This window comes from Passer domesticus, chromosome 5, assembly GCF_036417665.1.
Source record: "Passer domesticus isolate bPasDom1 chromosome 5, bPasDom1.hap1, whole genome shotgun sequence".
NCBI classification, from domain to species: Eukaryota; Metazoa; Chordata; class Aves; order Passeriformes; family Passeridae; genus Passer; species Passer domesticus.
The window spans coordinates 712,861-727,432 of NC_087478.1; the positions used below are offsets into that span (position 1 = coordinate 712,861).

Here is a 14,572-nt window from a genome sequence, read left to right on the forward strand (position 1 = left end):
GAGAGAAAAAAAAATCAGCTTCAGCTTGAGAGAAAGAGAGCCCCATTTAAGAGCTGAATTCAGTTCATTAGGGGGTTAAACACAAAGCCCTGAGCTCGGCGCTGCTGGGTGGCCTGGCTGTGAAAGGCAAGGCAGCAATTTCCCCTGATTTCCATTTGTGCTGAAACCCCTCTGGAAGTGACTTTAAATGGCAGCAGGGCTCCAGTGTCCATTTCCAAGGCGTGGTTCCTGGAGTGGGGCAGGGTGCTCCTCTCAGCCATCAAAGCCCACTCCAGGCTCGGGAACGCTGATGATCCTCCCGGGACAAAGTGGCCCAGGATGCTCTAATGGCCCTCAGCAAGCTCTGAGAAGCATTTTGAGACCTGTGCCTGGGAAATGAGATGCAAATGCTCAGTGTTATCATTCATAAAGCCAGGCAGTGGCAGAGAAATGCAGGATTTTGGTAAAAAAAGCTGTAGAAAACCTCATTTTTTCCTCCCCTGCTTTGGATGGAAGTTGTAGCTCACCCAGACTGGGACTGTGGGGGAAGTGCTGCCCATCTGCAGAGGGAAAGGGGAAAACATCTTCCACAGCCCCGTGGAATTTAGGGAATTTGAGGAGAAAATACCTGCTGTGGGCACGGGATCCAGCAGTGAAGAGGTTGAGTGGCCTCAGGGTGTGTTCCTGAAGAGATTTTCTCTTTGTGGAGAAGGCAATGACAGGACAGGAGGACCCTCCTCAAAACAATGTTTTTTTTTTCCAGTTAGAAGTGGAAATTCATTAAAATGCTGCTGTTGCTCATCAAGGATGACCCAGGCAAGGCCCACACAGAGGAGGTGAACACACACACTGAGCAAATAAAGATTTCCCCACACGAAGGGGCTGAGGGCAGGGCAGCTGCTGAGCTGTGACAGCCATGGACACACAGTGCAAATGCAAAAAGTTTAATTCCAACGAACCTTCTGGAAGAGAAAGACTGGAAGAGGTTTTAGAGTGAATTCTGTGAGGCGGAGAGAAGTCTGAGAAGAGGATCATGTTTGATAAAAGGATCCTTGTTTGGGAAGGGAGCCATGCTTGATAAGAGGATCCGTGTTTGAGAAGAGGATCCGTGTTTGACAGGAGGATCCGTGTTTGACAGGAGGATCCATGTTTGATAAAAGGATCCATGCTTGAGAGGAGGATCCGTGTTTGATAAGAGGATCTACGTTTGATAAGGGGATCCATGTTTGACAGGAGGATCCATGTTTCATAAAAGGATCCGTGTTTGGTAAGAGGATCTATGTTGAGAAGAGGATCCGTGTTTGATAGGAGGATCCATGTTTGACAGGAGGATCCATGTTTGATAGAAGGATCCATGTTTGATAAAAGGATCCATGCTTGAGTGGAGGATCCATGTTTGAGAGGAGGATCCATGTTTGAGAGGAGGATCCGTGTTTGAGAGGAGGATCCATGTTTGATAAAAGGATCCATGTTTGAGAGGAGGATCCGTGTTTGAGAGGAGGATCCGTGTTTGACAGGAGGATCTATGTTTGATAAAAGGATCCACGTTTGATAAGAGGATCTACGTTTGATAAGGGGATCCTTGTTTGACAGGAGGATCCATGTTTGATAGGAGGATCCATGTCTGATAAAAGGATCCATGTTTGATAGGAGGATCCATGTTTGATAAGGGGATCCATGTTTGATAAGGGGATCCATGTTTGAGGGGAAGATCCAGGTTTGATAAAAGGATCCGTGTTTGGGAAGAGGATCCATGTTTGGGAAGAGGATCCATGTTTGATAAGAGGATCCGTGTTTGATAAAAGGATCCGTGTTTGATAAGGGGATCCATGTTTGATAAAAGGATCCATGTTTGAGAAGAGGATCCATGTTTATCCCTGAAAGAACTTCCTGCCAAGGTCACTGACACAGAAACCAAGACAGAAAGAAGGATAAATAAGAGGAACTGCAGCTGCCTGTTCCAATGAGCACCTTGATTGTCTCTGATGACCAAAGTGTAAACTTCTGAGTTTGGTAAGAATGTACAAAAAGCACCCAGGATAAAATAAAAACTGTGTGAAGCCTTCTGGAAATGGAGAGTGCTGCTTTGTATTGTCTCTGTCTCAACCACGACAAAAGACAATCCTGACTGAGCTGAGCTGGAGGAGCTCAGGGCCTGCAGGGGCTCCAGGAGAGCTGCAGAGGGACTGGGGACAAGGGACAGGAGCCAGGGAATGGCTGCCAGTGCCAGAGGGCAGCCATGGATGGGATCTTGGCCATGAGGAATTGCTGGCTGGGCTGGAATTGCCAGAGCAGCTGGGGCTGCCCCTGATCCCTGCAGTGCCCAAGGCCAGGCTGGACATTTTGGGACAGTGGGAGGTGTCCCTGCCATGGCAGGGTGGCACTGGGTGGGATTTAAGGTCCCTTCCCACCCAATCCATTCCAAAGGAATTCCCAACTCCAAATTTAAGGCTGTCAGTCATTCCCTGGTGATCACAGCAATCTGAAGTCACGAGGTGCCAAGAGCAGCTGAATTTAAAGGGCAGCTCCAACTCCAGAAGACAGCAGCTCATCCTTCATCCTCCTCCCTACAAACAAGCCATGGTCTTAAAAATGTTAAAAATCTTTAAAAAGATTGTCCCAACTCTTTTGTGGCTCATAATAATCCTTCTTTAAAATATTCAGGGAACCTCAGGAGGCTGCAGCTCCACAAAGGAAAAGGATGGGGTTGTGTTCTGTCTGCAGCACACGAGATGAGGAGGGGAAACCCAACTTCCATTTTCCTACAAAACCCCTTTGAAAGGGACTCAATTTCCTCAGCAAATTCACCTTCCCCCAGCATCTTTAATCCTTAAATGGTTATTGTTAAAAAGGAGGTTTTATTCCCTCAAAAGACAAGAGCAGAAGGAAATGACTTTGTCATATCTGACTGGTTTGGGAAACAAAAAATCCAATTCTGAAGGGGAGCAGATAAGGGCAGAGCCATGGAAGAGCCATCAGCTCAGCAAACACCAAATAATGAACAGTGCAGAGACTGCCCAGCGTGATAAAACCCTCCAGGAGAGGGCTGGGTTTTCATGAGGGATAATTGTGGCACGTCCGCAGCCACAGATTATTGAATTTTTATCTCTGGCAAGGGGCCTTTGCCAGCCTCACCCCGAAGCCACTAAAGGGTTTCCCAAAATCAGAGCTGCCCAGCTCCACCTTGTGCTTTCTGGGAGTTCAGAGCTGTGCCTGAGGGAATTTATTATTTATAAACTTATAAAATATATTTTTCATAAAACACGTATATTAAATATATATTAAATGCAAAAATATAAAAACTATATTAAAATAGAAATGATATAGATAAATAATATAGTATATTATACAATAATATTATATATAAATATAATATTATTATATATTAGAAGTTATTATAGATATTATTATATAATATTATATATTATATGTTATATATTATATATCTTTATATATTATATATAATATAGTATAATATAATATAATACAATACAATATAATATAATATAATACTATAATTATATAATATGATATTATATAATATTATGTAATAAAATTAAATATCATATATTATATATTACATTTAATATATTATATATTATATAATAGATTATATATAATACTATTGTATGATATAATATCATTAATATTGATTAATATAAATATAATATTAATATAATATAATATATTATATTACATTATATTATATTACATTATATTACATTATATTACATTATATTACATTATTTTACATATTATATTATATCATATTACATTATATTATACTATATTATATTATATTATATTATATATATAGTTATATATTACATAATAATATATTATTTATATTTTTATATAAATAATATATAAAAATACATTTATAAAATCTCTTTATTATTTGTTTTTATCCAAGGAATCTTTGCTGGAAAAACTTCTGCCTTCCCCCAGGGCTACTACCTCCACATGGGCTTGTTTGGATTAGGGAATTTCTGGCAATTTACCACAAATTCAGGTCCTGATCACTCCCTGAGCACTTGGGTGATGCCCTGAGTGGGAGCAGGACTGAATCTCGAGGTTTTGGGGCAGAAAAGAGAAACAACAAAGGATGAAAATTCCATTTCTAAGCAGGAGGTGGGGACAGCCTCTGTCATTTCCCACCACTGCCCCTTGCTCCAGACACTCCTGGCATTTGTGCACAGACATTTTGGGATGAAGTTATTACAAAGGAAGATGAATTTTCATTGTCAGGAGGACGCTGCCAAGTGAAATATTCCACTTGGTGCTTTTATGTTTATTCACCACCGTGTGGAACGTCCTCTCCCAGGCCTGAAAGTCATGCTCGTGCCCTTTAATATCTGGAAAATATTGATTTATTAAAAAACCTGAGTTTCAAGCAGACCTCAGATTATAAATGATGTTTTATTTTAACAGCTCTGACTGTTAGAACATAAATCCTCAGCCCCAAGAACTCTCCTAGTAACTAAATAAATATTTGGCTACTGAACTTTGATAGCATTTCCCACTGGGTTGGTTTAATTTTGTTATTTAATAACCAAAAAAAAGCCAGAACAGAGCAAGTGTTGTCACCCAGGTATGGAGAAGGCAAAGTCTGGGTTACAGGAATATTAAAGCTGCCTGGAGTAATTTGGGTTTTAATTGTTAACTGATTGTATAACCTTAATTATCCTTCTGGATCCAAAGGATCTGATGGAAAGCTGAGGGAGGAGTTTGAAGTCCTGCTCTAGAGCAGAGCTGGAAGCCACAGGAAGGATTTCAGTCACCCAGAGAGGCTCTGCTGCCAAAAATGATTTCATGGACATAAAACACTGTGACTTTGTTCAGCACCAGCAAATTTCCCTCCTGAAATTCCCAGAAAAAAAAAAAAAAGTCTGAGCTGATTTTCAACTCCCAGGAGAGCTCAGCTGCCCCAGTCCTGGGGGCAATCCTTCCCTCAGGATTCTGCTCCAAATTTCCAAACCAAACTGCAGAAATTCCCTGTATCCTCACCACATTCCCCTGAGTCCCGGGATGCCCTGGAGCTCTGTGGGTTTTTTATTCCATGCTTTTCCTTTTCCAGCTCCTCAGCTGTCCCCCTGAGACAGCAGGGGATGCTCAGGATTTGTCCCACACACGGGATTGAATTCCAGGGATGCTGGGCAGGAGGAAGAGCTCAAACCAAGAGCTGTTGGAACCCAGGATTCTGAGAATTCCAGCCTCTCTGTGCTGCAGGCTCTGAGCCCCAGGAGAACTCTGCACTGACCTGAGGCCCTGGAGAAGCTTCCAGAATGGAATGGCAGAGCTGGGATTGTGGCTGTGCAGTTTGGACAGAAGTGTGTGAGAGCACAGGGTGGGAAACTCAGAGTTTGACCTTCAGAGGAAAACTGCAGCCTTGTGTCACATTCACATTTTCTGGAAAAATCCCTTTGCCCAGGATTTCTCTCCTGGGAAGCTGAGAAGCCTCAGAGAAAAAGGAAAACAATTTTATCTCGTTTGCTTCTCCTGTGTTTTGCTGCTTTGGAATGTGGTTTGGACATTTTTTACCAACAGGGGATTGTTTCATTGGTTTCATGTGAATTGTTTTCACTCTTTGGCCAATCAGGGCCAAGCTGTGTCAGGGCTCTGGAAAGAGTCTTGAGGTTTTTCATTATTATCTTTTAGCCTTCTGTCTGTATCCTTTCTGTATTCTTTAGTATAGTTTAGTACAGCATAATATAATATAAATATAATATAATAAATATAATATAATATAATATAATATAATATAATATAATATAATATAATATAATATAATATAATATAATATAATATAATATAATATAATATAATATAATATATAATATATACTATAATGTGATATAATGTAATATAATATAATATAATATAATATAATATAATATATTATAATTAATATCATGAAATAATAAATTAGCCTTCTGAGAACGCAGAGTCAAATTAATCATTCCTCCCTTCATCAGGGAACCCCACAAACACGGGACCCTTGTGCAGGATCCCTGCTCCAGCAGAACCACAGCTGGCAGTGGTTTGTTTTCTGGTTTTTTTGACTATTGCATTTGTATTTCTAATTTTCCTAGTAAAGAACTGTTATTCCTATTCCCATCTCTTTGCCTGAGAGCCCCTTAATTTCAAAATTATAACAATTCAGAGGGAGGGATTTACATTTTCCACTCCAGGGGAGGCTCCTGCCTTCCTCAGCAGACACCTGGCTGTCCAAACCAGGACAGCAATGATGCTCCTGGAGCCCTCCAAGGTGCTCTCCAGAGGAACAAAAGCTGCTAAACCCCAAATTTCTGCTGTCCCAGTCCCCAGGCAGAGGTTTCCCATGGGAGTTACTCACTCTGGGCTGCAGAGAGGCTGGAGAAAGCTGCCTTGGTGCGTCCTGCCAGCCACTCCAGGCTCTCGTGCAGGTTGGCCAAGGCTTTGAGGTCGCTGACGTCGCGCAGGATCTCCTGCTGAGGGATCAGCTTGTCTCCCAGATTCCCGATCAGGACTTCGGATTCTTTGCCAAAAGCAGCCCTGAAATGGAAAGCAAAGCCCCTCCTGAGGAATGTGGGATCAGGGACAGCAGGAGAACCTTTTCTGTTATGAATCCTGCAAGTGGAAAGTGTGTTTTGATATGAGAAATAAAATGTTGGTTGGTTGTCACCATCACATTCTCTGAAAAATCCTCCTTGCCCAGGATTCTTCTCCTGGGAAGCTGAGAAACCTCAGAGAAAAAGGAAAACAATTTTATCTCATTTGCTTCTCCTGTGTTTTGCTGCTTTGGAATGAGTTTGGAGATTGTTTCATTGGTTTCAAGTGAATTGTTTTGACTTAATGACCAATCAGGGCCAAGCTGTGTCAGGACTCTGGAGAGAGTCACAAGTTTTTCATTATTATCTTTTATTATCTGTATCTTTTCTCTATTCTTTAATATAATATAATATAATGTGATATAATGTGATATAATGTAATATAATGTAATATAATGTAATATAATGTAATATAATGTAATATAATAATATAATGTAATATAATTAATATAATATAATATAATATAATATAATATAATATAATATAATATAATGTAATATAATATAATGTAATGTAATATAATTAATATGCCTTCTAAGAACATGGAGTCAGCTTCTCAATTCCTCCTCCATCTGGAGAACCCCAAAAATACCACAGTTAGTTTTGTGTTGCAAAATTGTATAAAGGTATGAAAGTTAATGGTATATGGTATTATTACTAATATTTTTAAAAATGGGTTTTAAATTTTTAAACAATATTAGTAATAAAAGTTGAATCCAGCTCTTTTCCCACCACTTTTCCCTCTCCAAGGCAGAGCTGGGAACATTTTGGGGTTCATCAGCAGCACCTCTGCCTGGGGGATGAACTGTGGGGTGCTCGAGATGAGGGCAGCCTCTTCCCAGCCTCCAAAACCCAATTCCAGCAGCAGAGTTGGGCTTTGTTCCCTGCCTCCCCTCACTGCTGTGCTTTGGAATGGGAGGAAATCCACTTTGTTCTGATTCTTACTTCATTTTTTTTCTTTTAGTTATTTTTAACAGAATTTTTTTGTACCCTTTTAAATGCTTTAAACCCACTTTGCCTTTCTCCTAATCCTATCTCACAACGTGAAAGAAGCACACTAATAATTAACCAACACCAAAGCCCACCACACTCATCAACACAAGTGGGAGAAAATTTCAAAACTGAAAAAATCTTGAATTAGCAAACCAAAACCACTACACTGACCAAGCTCTGAGCTCCTCTAAAATGCTCCAGCAGGTTCCTCTGGCTGCCCAATCCCACTGGAATAATAAAAATTCCCAATTAATGGAAATAATAATAATAATAATAATAATAATAATAATAATAATAATAATAATTCCAAATTAATGGGAATAATTCCCAATTAATAGGAGTGCCTTCTGACATCTCCTCACTCAGAAGACAGTGAAAAGTTAAAACAACAAAATCAATCTCTGCTCACAGGCTGAGGATTATTTTTTGCAAAGATTTTTGTTTGTTTAGATTCTTTTTAGTTAAACAAATGAGTTACAGGAAAGCTGGGTATGGATCTCTTTTGCTGCCAGGGGACAAAAACTGCTGGTGAACTTTCAGGATTTGCTCCAAATTATTGGAATAATTTTCCAATATTCATTAAGGGGTGCTGCTGAGTAGTTCCACGTCCAAAAAAGAACATTTCCCCAAATTTCATCAGGCTTGAGCCTTCTTTTCCAGGAAGGGATGTGTAGTCCTGCCCTGCTAGCCAAGAATTAGGGCACATGAACACCAAATATTGTGTATTTAAACATCACAGAAATTAAAAGTCCTGCCTTGGGTGAAAATAATGAAAATGAAATAATAATGAAGTGAGCTCTCCCATTCTTTGCTACCCAAGGATTCCACAGGAGCTGCTTCCCTTTGGCTCCACTGCAGTGTCCAGGCAGAATTCTTCCCAATCCATCAGCAGTGCCAAGAGAAAGCAGCAGCAGCACTGAAGAAATCATGTTCCTTTGTATGAGGAGAAAAGGCTGGGAAAAGGCTGCTTGAATGGGAAGAGGATGACAAAAAAAAAAAAAAAAATTGGACGAGCAATTAATTTGATTTTGAAGCTTTCAGGAGGGATCTATTCAACCAGCACCCATCCTGCAGGAAGTTTCTAAGCCATCAATTGGCTAAATCTGGCCCAGACCAATTATTAAGATTTAAATGAATGCCCCAGGAAAGTTCACGTGGCACTGGGAGGAACTGGGGCTCAGCAGATGATGCTCTGTGCAAACAGATGCTGAGAAAAGATCTTTGTCCTGAGAAAAAGCCACACAGCACAGGAGCTTTTCCCAGGAAATTCAGTGTGGATGAATTAACAGGCTTTTCCCAAGGGCTTGCCATTGGAGCTCCTCTGATCCAGTGTCACAAAATACCTCAGTGAATGGCCAGGAGAATGGAATCAATGGGATAAAATGCACATTTTGGGATGAAAATGTTGCTTCTGTCAGCATCAGGCCGAGCTCGGCCATCCGTTTTTGCCTGGCCAGGAATTTCCACTCAGCCAGCAGAGCTTTGCTATCCCAAAATGATGGATCAGGAACCACAGGGAGAGCCAGGAGGGGCTTCCCAGGTGGGGAAATGAAGGATAAACGTGAAGGCAGGTGAGGACTGAATTAAATTCAACTCAGGGACTGCACAGAGACCTCAGGGGCTCTGCAGCCTCTCCCTGCTGCCCTGGGGATGTTTTAAAATCCCTGCCCAAGCTGCAAACCCTTCTGTGACCCCACAAATCCCATCCCCTCCAGGCTGCACCCTCCCTGTCACGGGGCTCCCAGGCAGGGAAGGAGGAAAACGACAATCTGGGCAAATTGGACTTGTTATTTTCAACAGCTTCTCCTCCTCCTCCTCCTCCACTTTTACAGCCAAGTGCCAATCAAGGAAGTGATGAATGGGGATGGGAACGTGCAGCCTTTGGAATCTCACAGGAGCTGAGCCATTCCCAGCGTGCAGGGAAGGGGAATCTGCCTCCTTCCAGGCTTTCTCTGGCATGAAATGTAGGAACAACCTGGTTTGGGCACAGGGAGTTGTCTCCAAAAGAATTCCTGCTGGAAATATTGGAATTTTTTATTTGCTCCCCTGAGTTAGTTCCTGGAGTTGGGATTGGGGAAACTCCGCCATGGTCATGGCTCAAATGAAACATTCCTTTGACAGCACTGATTTTGGGAATTCCTGCCCAGAACCACCTCCTTTAGGTCAGAAAATGCTGCTCCCTTCATCACGTGGCTGATCAGAGCAGCACCAGCCAGCAGGACAAGGATTCACCTGGATTCAAACAATCCCTTCCTTCCCCAATCCCAGTCACCTCCTTGGCTTGGATCACAAAGACAAATCTCCAAATGGCTTTGTCAGAACAACAGACTGAGCAGAAATTGCACCGGGAAAAGCTTGGGTTGGATATTGGGAACATCTGGATATTGGATTTGGGGGATTTCTTCCCCAAAAAAGGCTGCCCAGGGCAGTCCCCAGCCCTGGAGGGATTTACAGCCATGTGGAGGTGGCACTTGGGGACATGGTCAGTGGTGGCTTGGCAGGGCTGGGAATGGTTTGGATGATGTCCAAAGCCTTTCCCATTTCCCAAATGATTCCATGATTCTCCTGTGGACACGACTGTGGTTGTGTTCGAGGGTCCCAGGATGAGGGAGGAGATGAGAATCTTGACTCCATGTTTCAGAAGGTTGATTTATTATATTATGATATTATATTATATTAAAATGCTATACTAAAACTACACTAAAAAGAATAGAGAGAAAGGATCTATCAGAAAGTTAGGAAAGAATGGAATGATAATAAAATCTTGTGACTGCTCACAGCCTCGACACAGATGGCTGTCATTGGTCATCAAGTAAAACCAATTTCACATGCTGGGCAAACAATTCTCCAAACTACATTCCAAAGCAGCAAAACATGGAGAAGCTGAAGCTTCCCAGCTTCTCAGAAGAATCCTAGCAAAAAGATTTTTCATAAAATATTTCTGTAACACACGGCAGCCGTGAAAACGCCGTAAATTCCTTCCTGCTTTTTGCTGCTGCTCTCTTTGAAACCCATTCCCCACTTCCCACCATTTTTTACCTTATGAAATCCTCCTCCTCCTCTCTCTTGGGCCTCAGCTGCTTGGGCTGAGCCATGTTGCTCCAGTTGGGCAGGGATTTCAGGAGCCTGCTGATATCATCATCCTTGGCCCAGGAGGCGCTGATCACCAGCTTCTCGTCCGACTGCACGATGCCCCTGCGGGGAGAGCAGCAAAAACCACTCAGGGAGGGGCAGATCCTGATTCTGGGGACACGTCTCATTTAATTCTGTGTTATTAATTGCATTCCGTGTCACACATGGGGTTTGAGCAGTGAGGAATGGATGCAGAGAGGAATTCCACATGAATTCCTGATCACCAGCTTCTCGTCTGACTGCACGATGCCCCTGCAGGGAGAGCAGCAAAAACCACTCAGGGAGGGGCAGATCCTGATCTGGGGACACCTCTCATTTAATTCTGTGTTATTAATTGTATTCCATGTCACACATGGGGATTGAGCAGAGAGGAATTCCACGCGAATTCCTGATCACCAGCTTCTTGTCCAACCTCACGATGCCCCTGCAGGGAGAGCAACAATCACCTCAGGGAGGGGCAGATCCTGATTCTGGGGACACTTCTCATTTAATTCTGTGTTATTAATTGTATTCCATGTCACACATGGGGATTGAGCAGTGAGGAAAGGATGCAGAGAGGAATTCCACACGAATTCCTGACCACCAGCTTCTCATCCAACCTCATGATGCCCCTGCAGGGAGAGCAGCAACAACCACTCAGGGAGGGGCAGATCCTGATCTGGGGACACCTCTCATTTAATTCTGTGTTATTAATTGTATTCCATGTCACACATGGGGACTGAGCAGTGAGGAATGGATGCAGAGGAATTCCACACGAATTCCTGACCACCAGCTTCTCTTCTGACCTCATGATGCCCCTGCAGGGAGAGCAGCAAAAACCACTCAGGGAGGGGCAGATCCTGATCTGGGGACACCTCTCATTTAATTCTGTGTTATTAATTGTATTCCATGTCACACATGGGGATTGAGCAGAGAGGAATTCCACGCGAATTCCTGATCACCAGCTTCTCTTCTGACCTCATGATGCTCCTGCAGGGAGAGCAACAACCACCTCAGGAGGGGCAGATCCTGACTCTGGGGACACTTTTCACTTAATTCTGTGTTATTTATTGCATTCCATGTCACACACGTGGGGATTGAGCAGTGAGGAAAGGATGTAGAGACGAATTCCACGCGTGGATGGGACAGGGTAGGAAATTCCCTTAACACACAACTCCTGATGGACTTTGAGACATCTTCTGAGGGAAAAGGGGCCAATTTCCCAAATTCTGCATCTCCAGCTAAATCCTATGTGGGAAACTGAGTCAGGGACTGCAGTGGGGAAGAATTTCCCTGTTTTTGGCAGGGTAACTGATCTGAATTCCTGACTGGGGATTTCAGGAGACAAATGGGAAGCTGTATTTGGAGGAGACAATCCAGGGCCTTAAAGATTCTCATTTCCAACCCCTGCCATGGGCAGGGACACCTCCCACTGTCCCAGGCTGCTCCAGCCTGGCCTTGGGCACTGCAGGGATCAGGGGCAGCCCCAGCTGCTCTGGCAATTCCAGCCCAGCCAGCAATTCCTCATGGCCAAGATCCCATCCATGGCTGCCCTCTGGCACTGGCAGCCATTCCCTGGCTCCTGTCCCTTGTCCCCAGTCCCTCTGCAGCTCTCCTGGAGCCCCTGGAATGTGCTGGAAGCTCTCCCTGGAGCCTTCCCCTCTCCAGGGAACATTCCCAGCTCTCCCAGGCTGGAATGGACTGAGCCAGCAGAGACTCTCCCACACCCCAGCACCCCCTGACAGGGACCTGGCAGAGCCATTCCAGCCTCACTCTCCCAGATCCAGGCTGGAATTCTGGGGCAGAGACGAGGTGTCAGCAGCATTCAGGTGGCGATTTGGGGAATAAATAGGAATAAAAACAACAACACCACCCCGAGCATCTGCGTTTTGCGAAGGAAAACAGGAGAAAGGCACCGAGACAGGAGCCAGCTCTGAGCCACCCTGAAGGGAACAGCTCATTTCCCATCCCACCCCTTCCCCATCCACCAGCAAAACAAGCTCAGCTCAGGAACCACACGGCATTTGTGAAAACGAATTTGTCACACGCGCTTCCAGACAAATTCCCCCTTCCCTCTGAGTTCCACGTTCAATCTGTCACACACAAAAGGCTGAGTTTTGTTTCCAGCCACACGAGACCTCAACATTCCTGTTGGGCCTTCTGCTGCTGGGAGGGAGGTGGTGTTCTTCCACTCGGGGGAAACAAAAAATTTAAAAAAAAAAAAAAAAAAAAAAAAAAGTCTTTTATTTTTCACCCCGGTGAAAACTGAGGGGGTTAAAAGAGCTCCACCAGCAGCTCTGACATCCGAGATGGAAAAAGGGGATTTGATGCTATCTGGGCATTGCTGTGCCAAGGCAAGACAAGGGAACACATCAGCCAGGGCTTGTCCTCTGCACATTTCAGTGACTGCAGCAATCCTCTCCTTCCCTTGGGAGTCTATTTCACACTTGAACAAATCCAGCTCTTGGATAAAAAACCTCCTGCTACCGAGCTCGTGTTTTATTTCCCTCAATTTCATCCCATTACTCCCCGTTATTTCCCCTCTCAGCTCAGCTCTCTCCACATCCACTGTTTGCTCTCCTCAATTATTTCCAGCCTTATCGTGGCCCTTCGGATGCCCAGGACTCCAGGGCATCTTTGGGAGTGTCCTGACGGAGTCACACAGAGCCACCTCTCTGTTTTATGATCCTTATCATCCTCAAAATCCCAATTGTTTGTGGATTTGCTGGGGAGGATGTTGGGATGCTCTGACAAGCTGCAAACTCGGCCTGCTGTCCTTGCTTTTCCAGGGGCAGAGTTTTCCAAGAGCCCAGTCCATGATTCCTGCTTTCCTCACCTTTTGGTGGTGAGGAAAAATCCCAGTTGTTTGTGGAGTTTGCTGGGGAGGATGTTGGGATGCTCTGACTGCAAACTTGGCCTGCTGTCCTTGCTTTTCCAGGGGCAGAGTTTTCCAAGAGCCCAATCCACAATTCTTGCTTTCCTCACCTTTTGGTGGTGAGGAATAATCCCAATTGTTTGTGGATTTGCTGGGGAGGAGTCAGTGCTGGGGAGGATGTTGGGATGCTCTGGCTGCAAACTCGGCCTGCTGTCCTTGCTTTTCCAGAGTCAGAGTTTTCCAAGAGCCCAATCCACGATTCCTGCTTTCCTCGCCTTTTGGTGGTGCCCATGGAATCCTGGAATGGTTTTGGTGGGAAGGGACCTTAAAGCCCATCCTGCCATGGACAGGGACACCTCCCACTGCCCCAGGCTGCTCCAGCCCTGGCCTTGGACATTCCAGGGATCCAGGGGAGTGGACAAGATCCACGGATCCACTGAAACCAGCGAGCTCCAAAGTAATCCAAGGAACAGCCCAGCACTGCCTGGACCCCTTGGAATTACAGCCCCACTCTTTCCCAGGGCTCCAGCACCTCCTGGTTTTTCCTGGCGTTGGTTTTACCCCCTCATCAAGAAGATGCTGAAGAGGCTGGAACATCCCCAATCTCTGTTGGACACCCAGCTTTTCCCAACTCTTTTTTCCCACATTTTCTTTCCAGTTTCTCAGCCAGGGTTCCCCCTCTGGACCTTCAATCCCATTTGTGTCCTTGAGTGAATTATCCCAGCACAGGGTGACATCTTTCAGTACAGCTCAGAACTCTTCCTTCCACTCCCCTTATCCCAAACTCCTCCATAATTTTCCTGCTGCTGCCACAGGGAGCTGACCTTGGCTGGATCCAGGTGCCCACCAAGCTGCTCCATCCTCCCCAGAGGACAGAGGGTGGAAAAATGATGGAAAAACCCCTTTTATTGTGGAGCAGACACCATAAAATACGAAATATCAGTCTGGAACAGCTCTCCTGGATATGTCTTTCCCAAAATCCTTCCCGTTCCCAGCCTGCTGGTGAGGGAGGGACAGCCCTGA

At 44.2% G+C, this 14,572-nt stretch overlaps 1 protein-coding gene and 1 long non-coding RNA gene across 3 annotated transcripts in view; both read right to left on the reverse strand.

Annotated features, from left to right (window-relative positions):
- EXOC4 (exocyst complex component 4) overlaps positions 1-14,572 on the reverse strand; it is a 326,179-nt gene that overhangs the window by 43,815 nt on the left and 267,792 nt on the right. Inside the window, exons 13-14 of one of the 2 annotated variants that reach the window (XM_064421658.1) lie at positions 10,603-10,758; positions 6,335-6,513 (exon numbers count right to left, since the gene is read on the reverse strand). In XM_064421658.1, the coding sequence (XP_064277728.1) occupies positions 6,335-6,513; positions 10,603-10,758 (335 nt within the window). Of the gene's footprint in view, positions 1-6,334; positions 6,514-10,602; positions 10,759-10,838; positions 10,948-14,572 lie in introns of those variants that run through there. The other variant, XM_064421659.1, reaches the window with a different exon arrangement.
- LOC135301206 (uncharacterized) lies at positions 4,380-5,641 on the reverse strand. Its single transcript, XR_010362933.1, has 2 exons — positions 4,987-5,641; positions 4,380-4,839 (listed from the first exon to the last, which is right to left on the reverse strand). It is a non-coding gene; the product is annotated as an uncharacterized LOC135301206 (long non-coding RNA).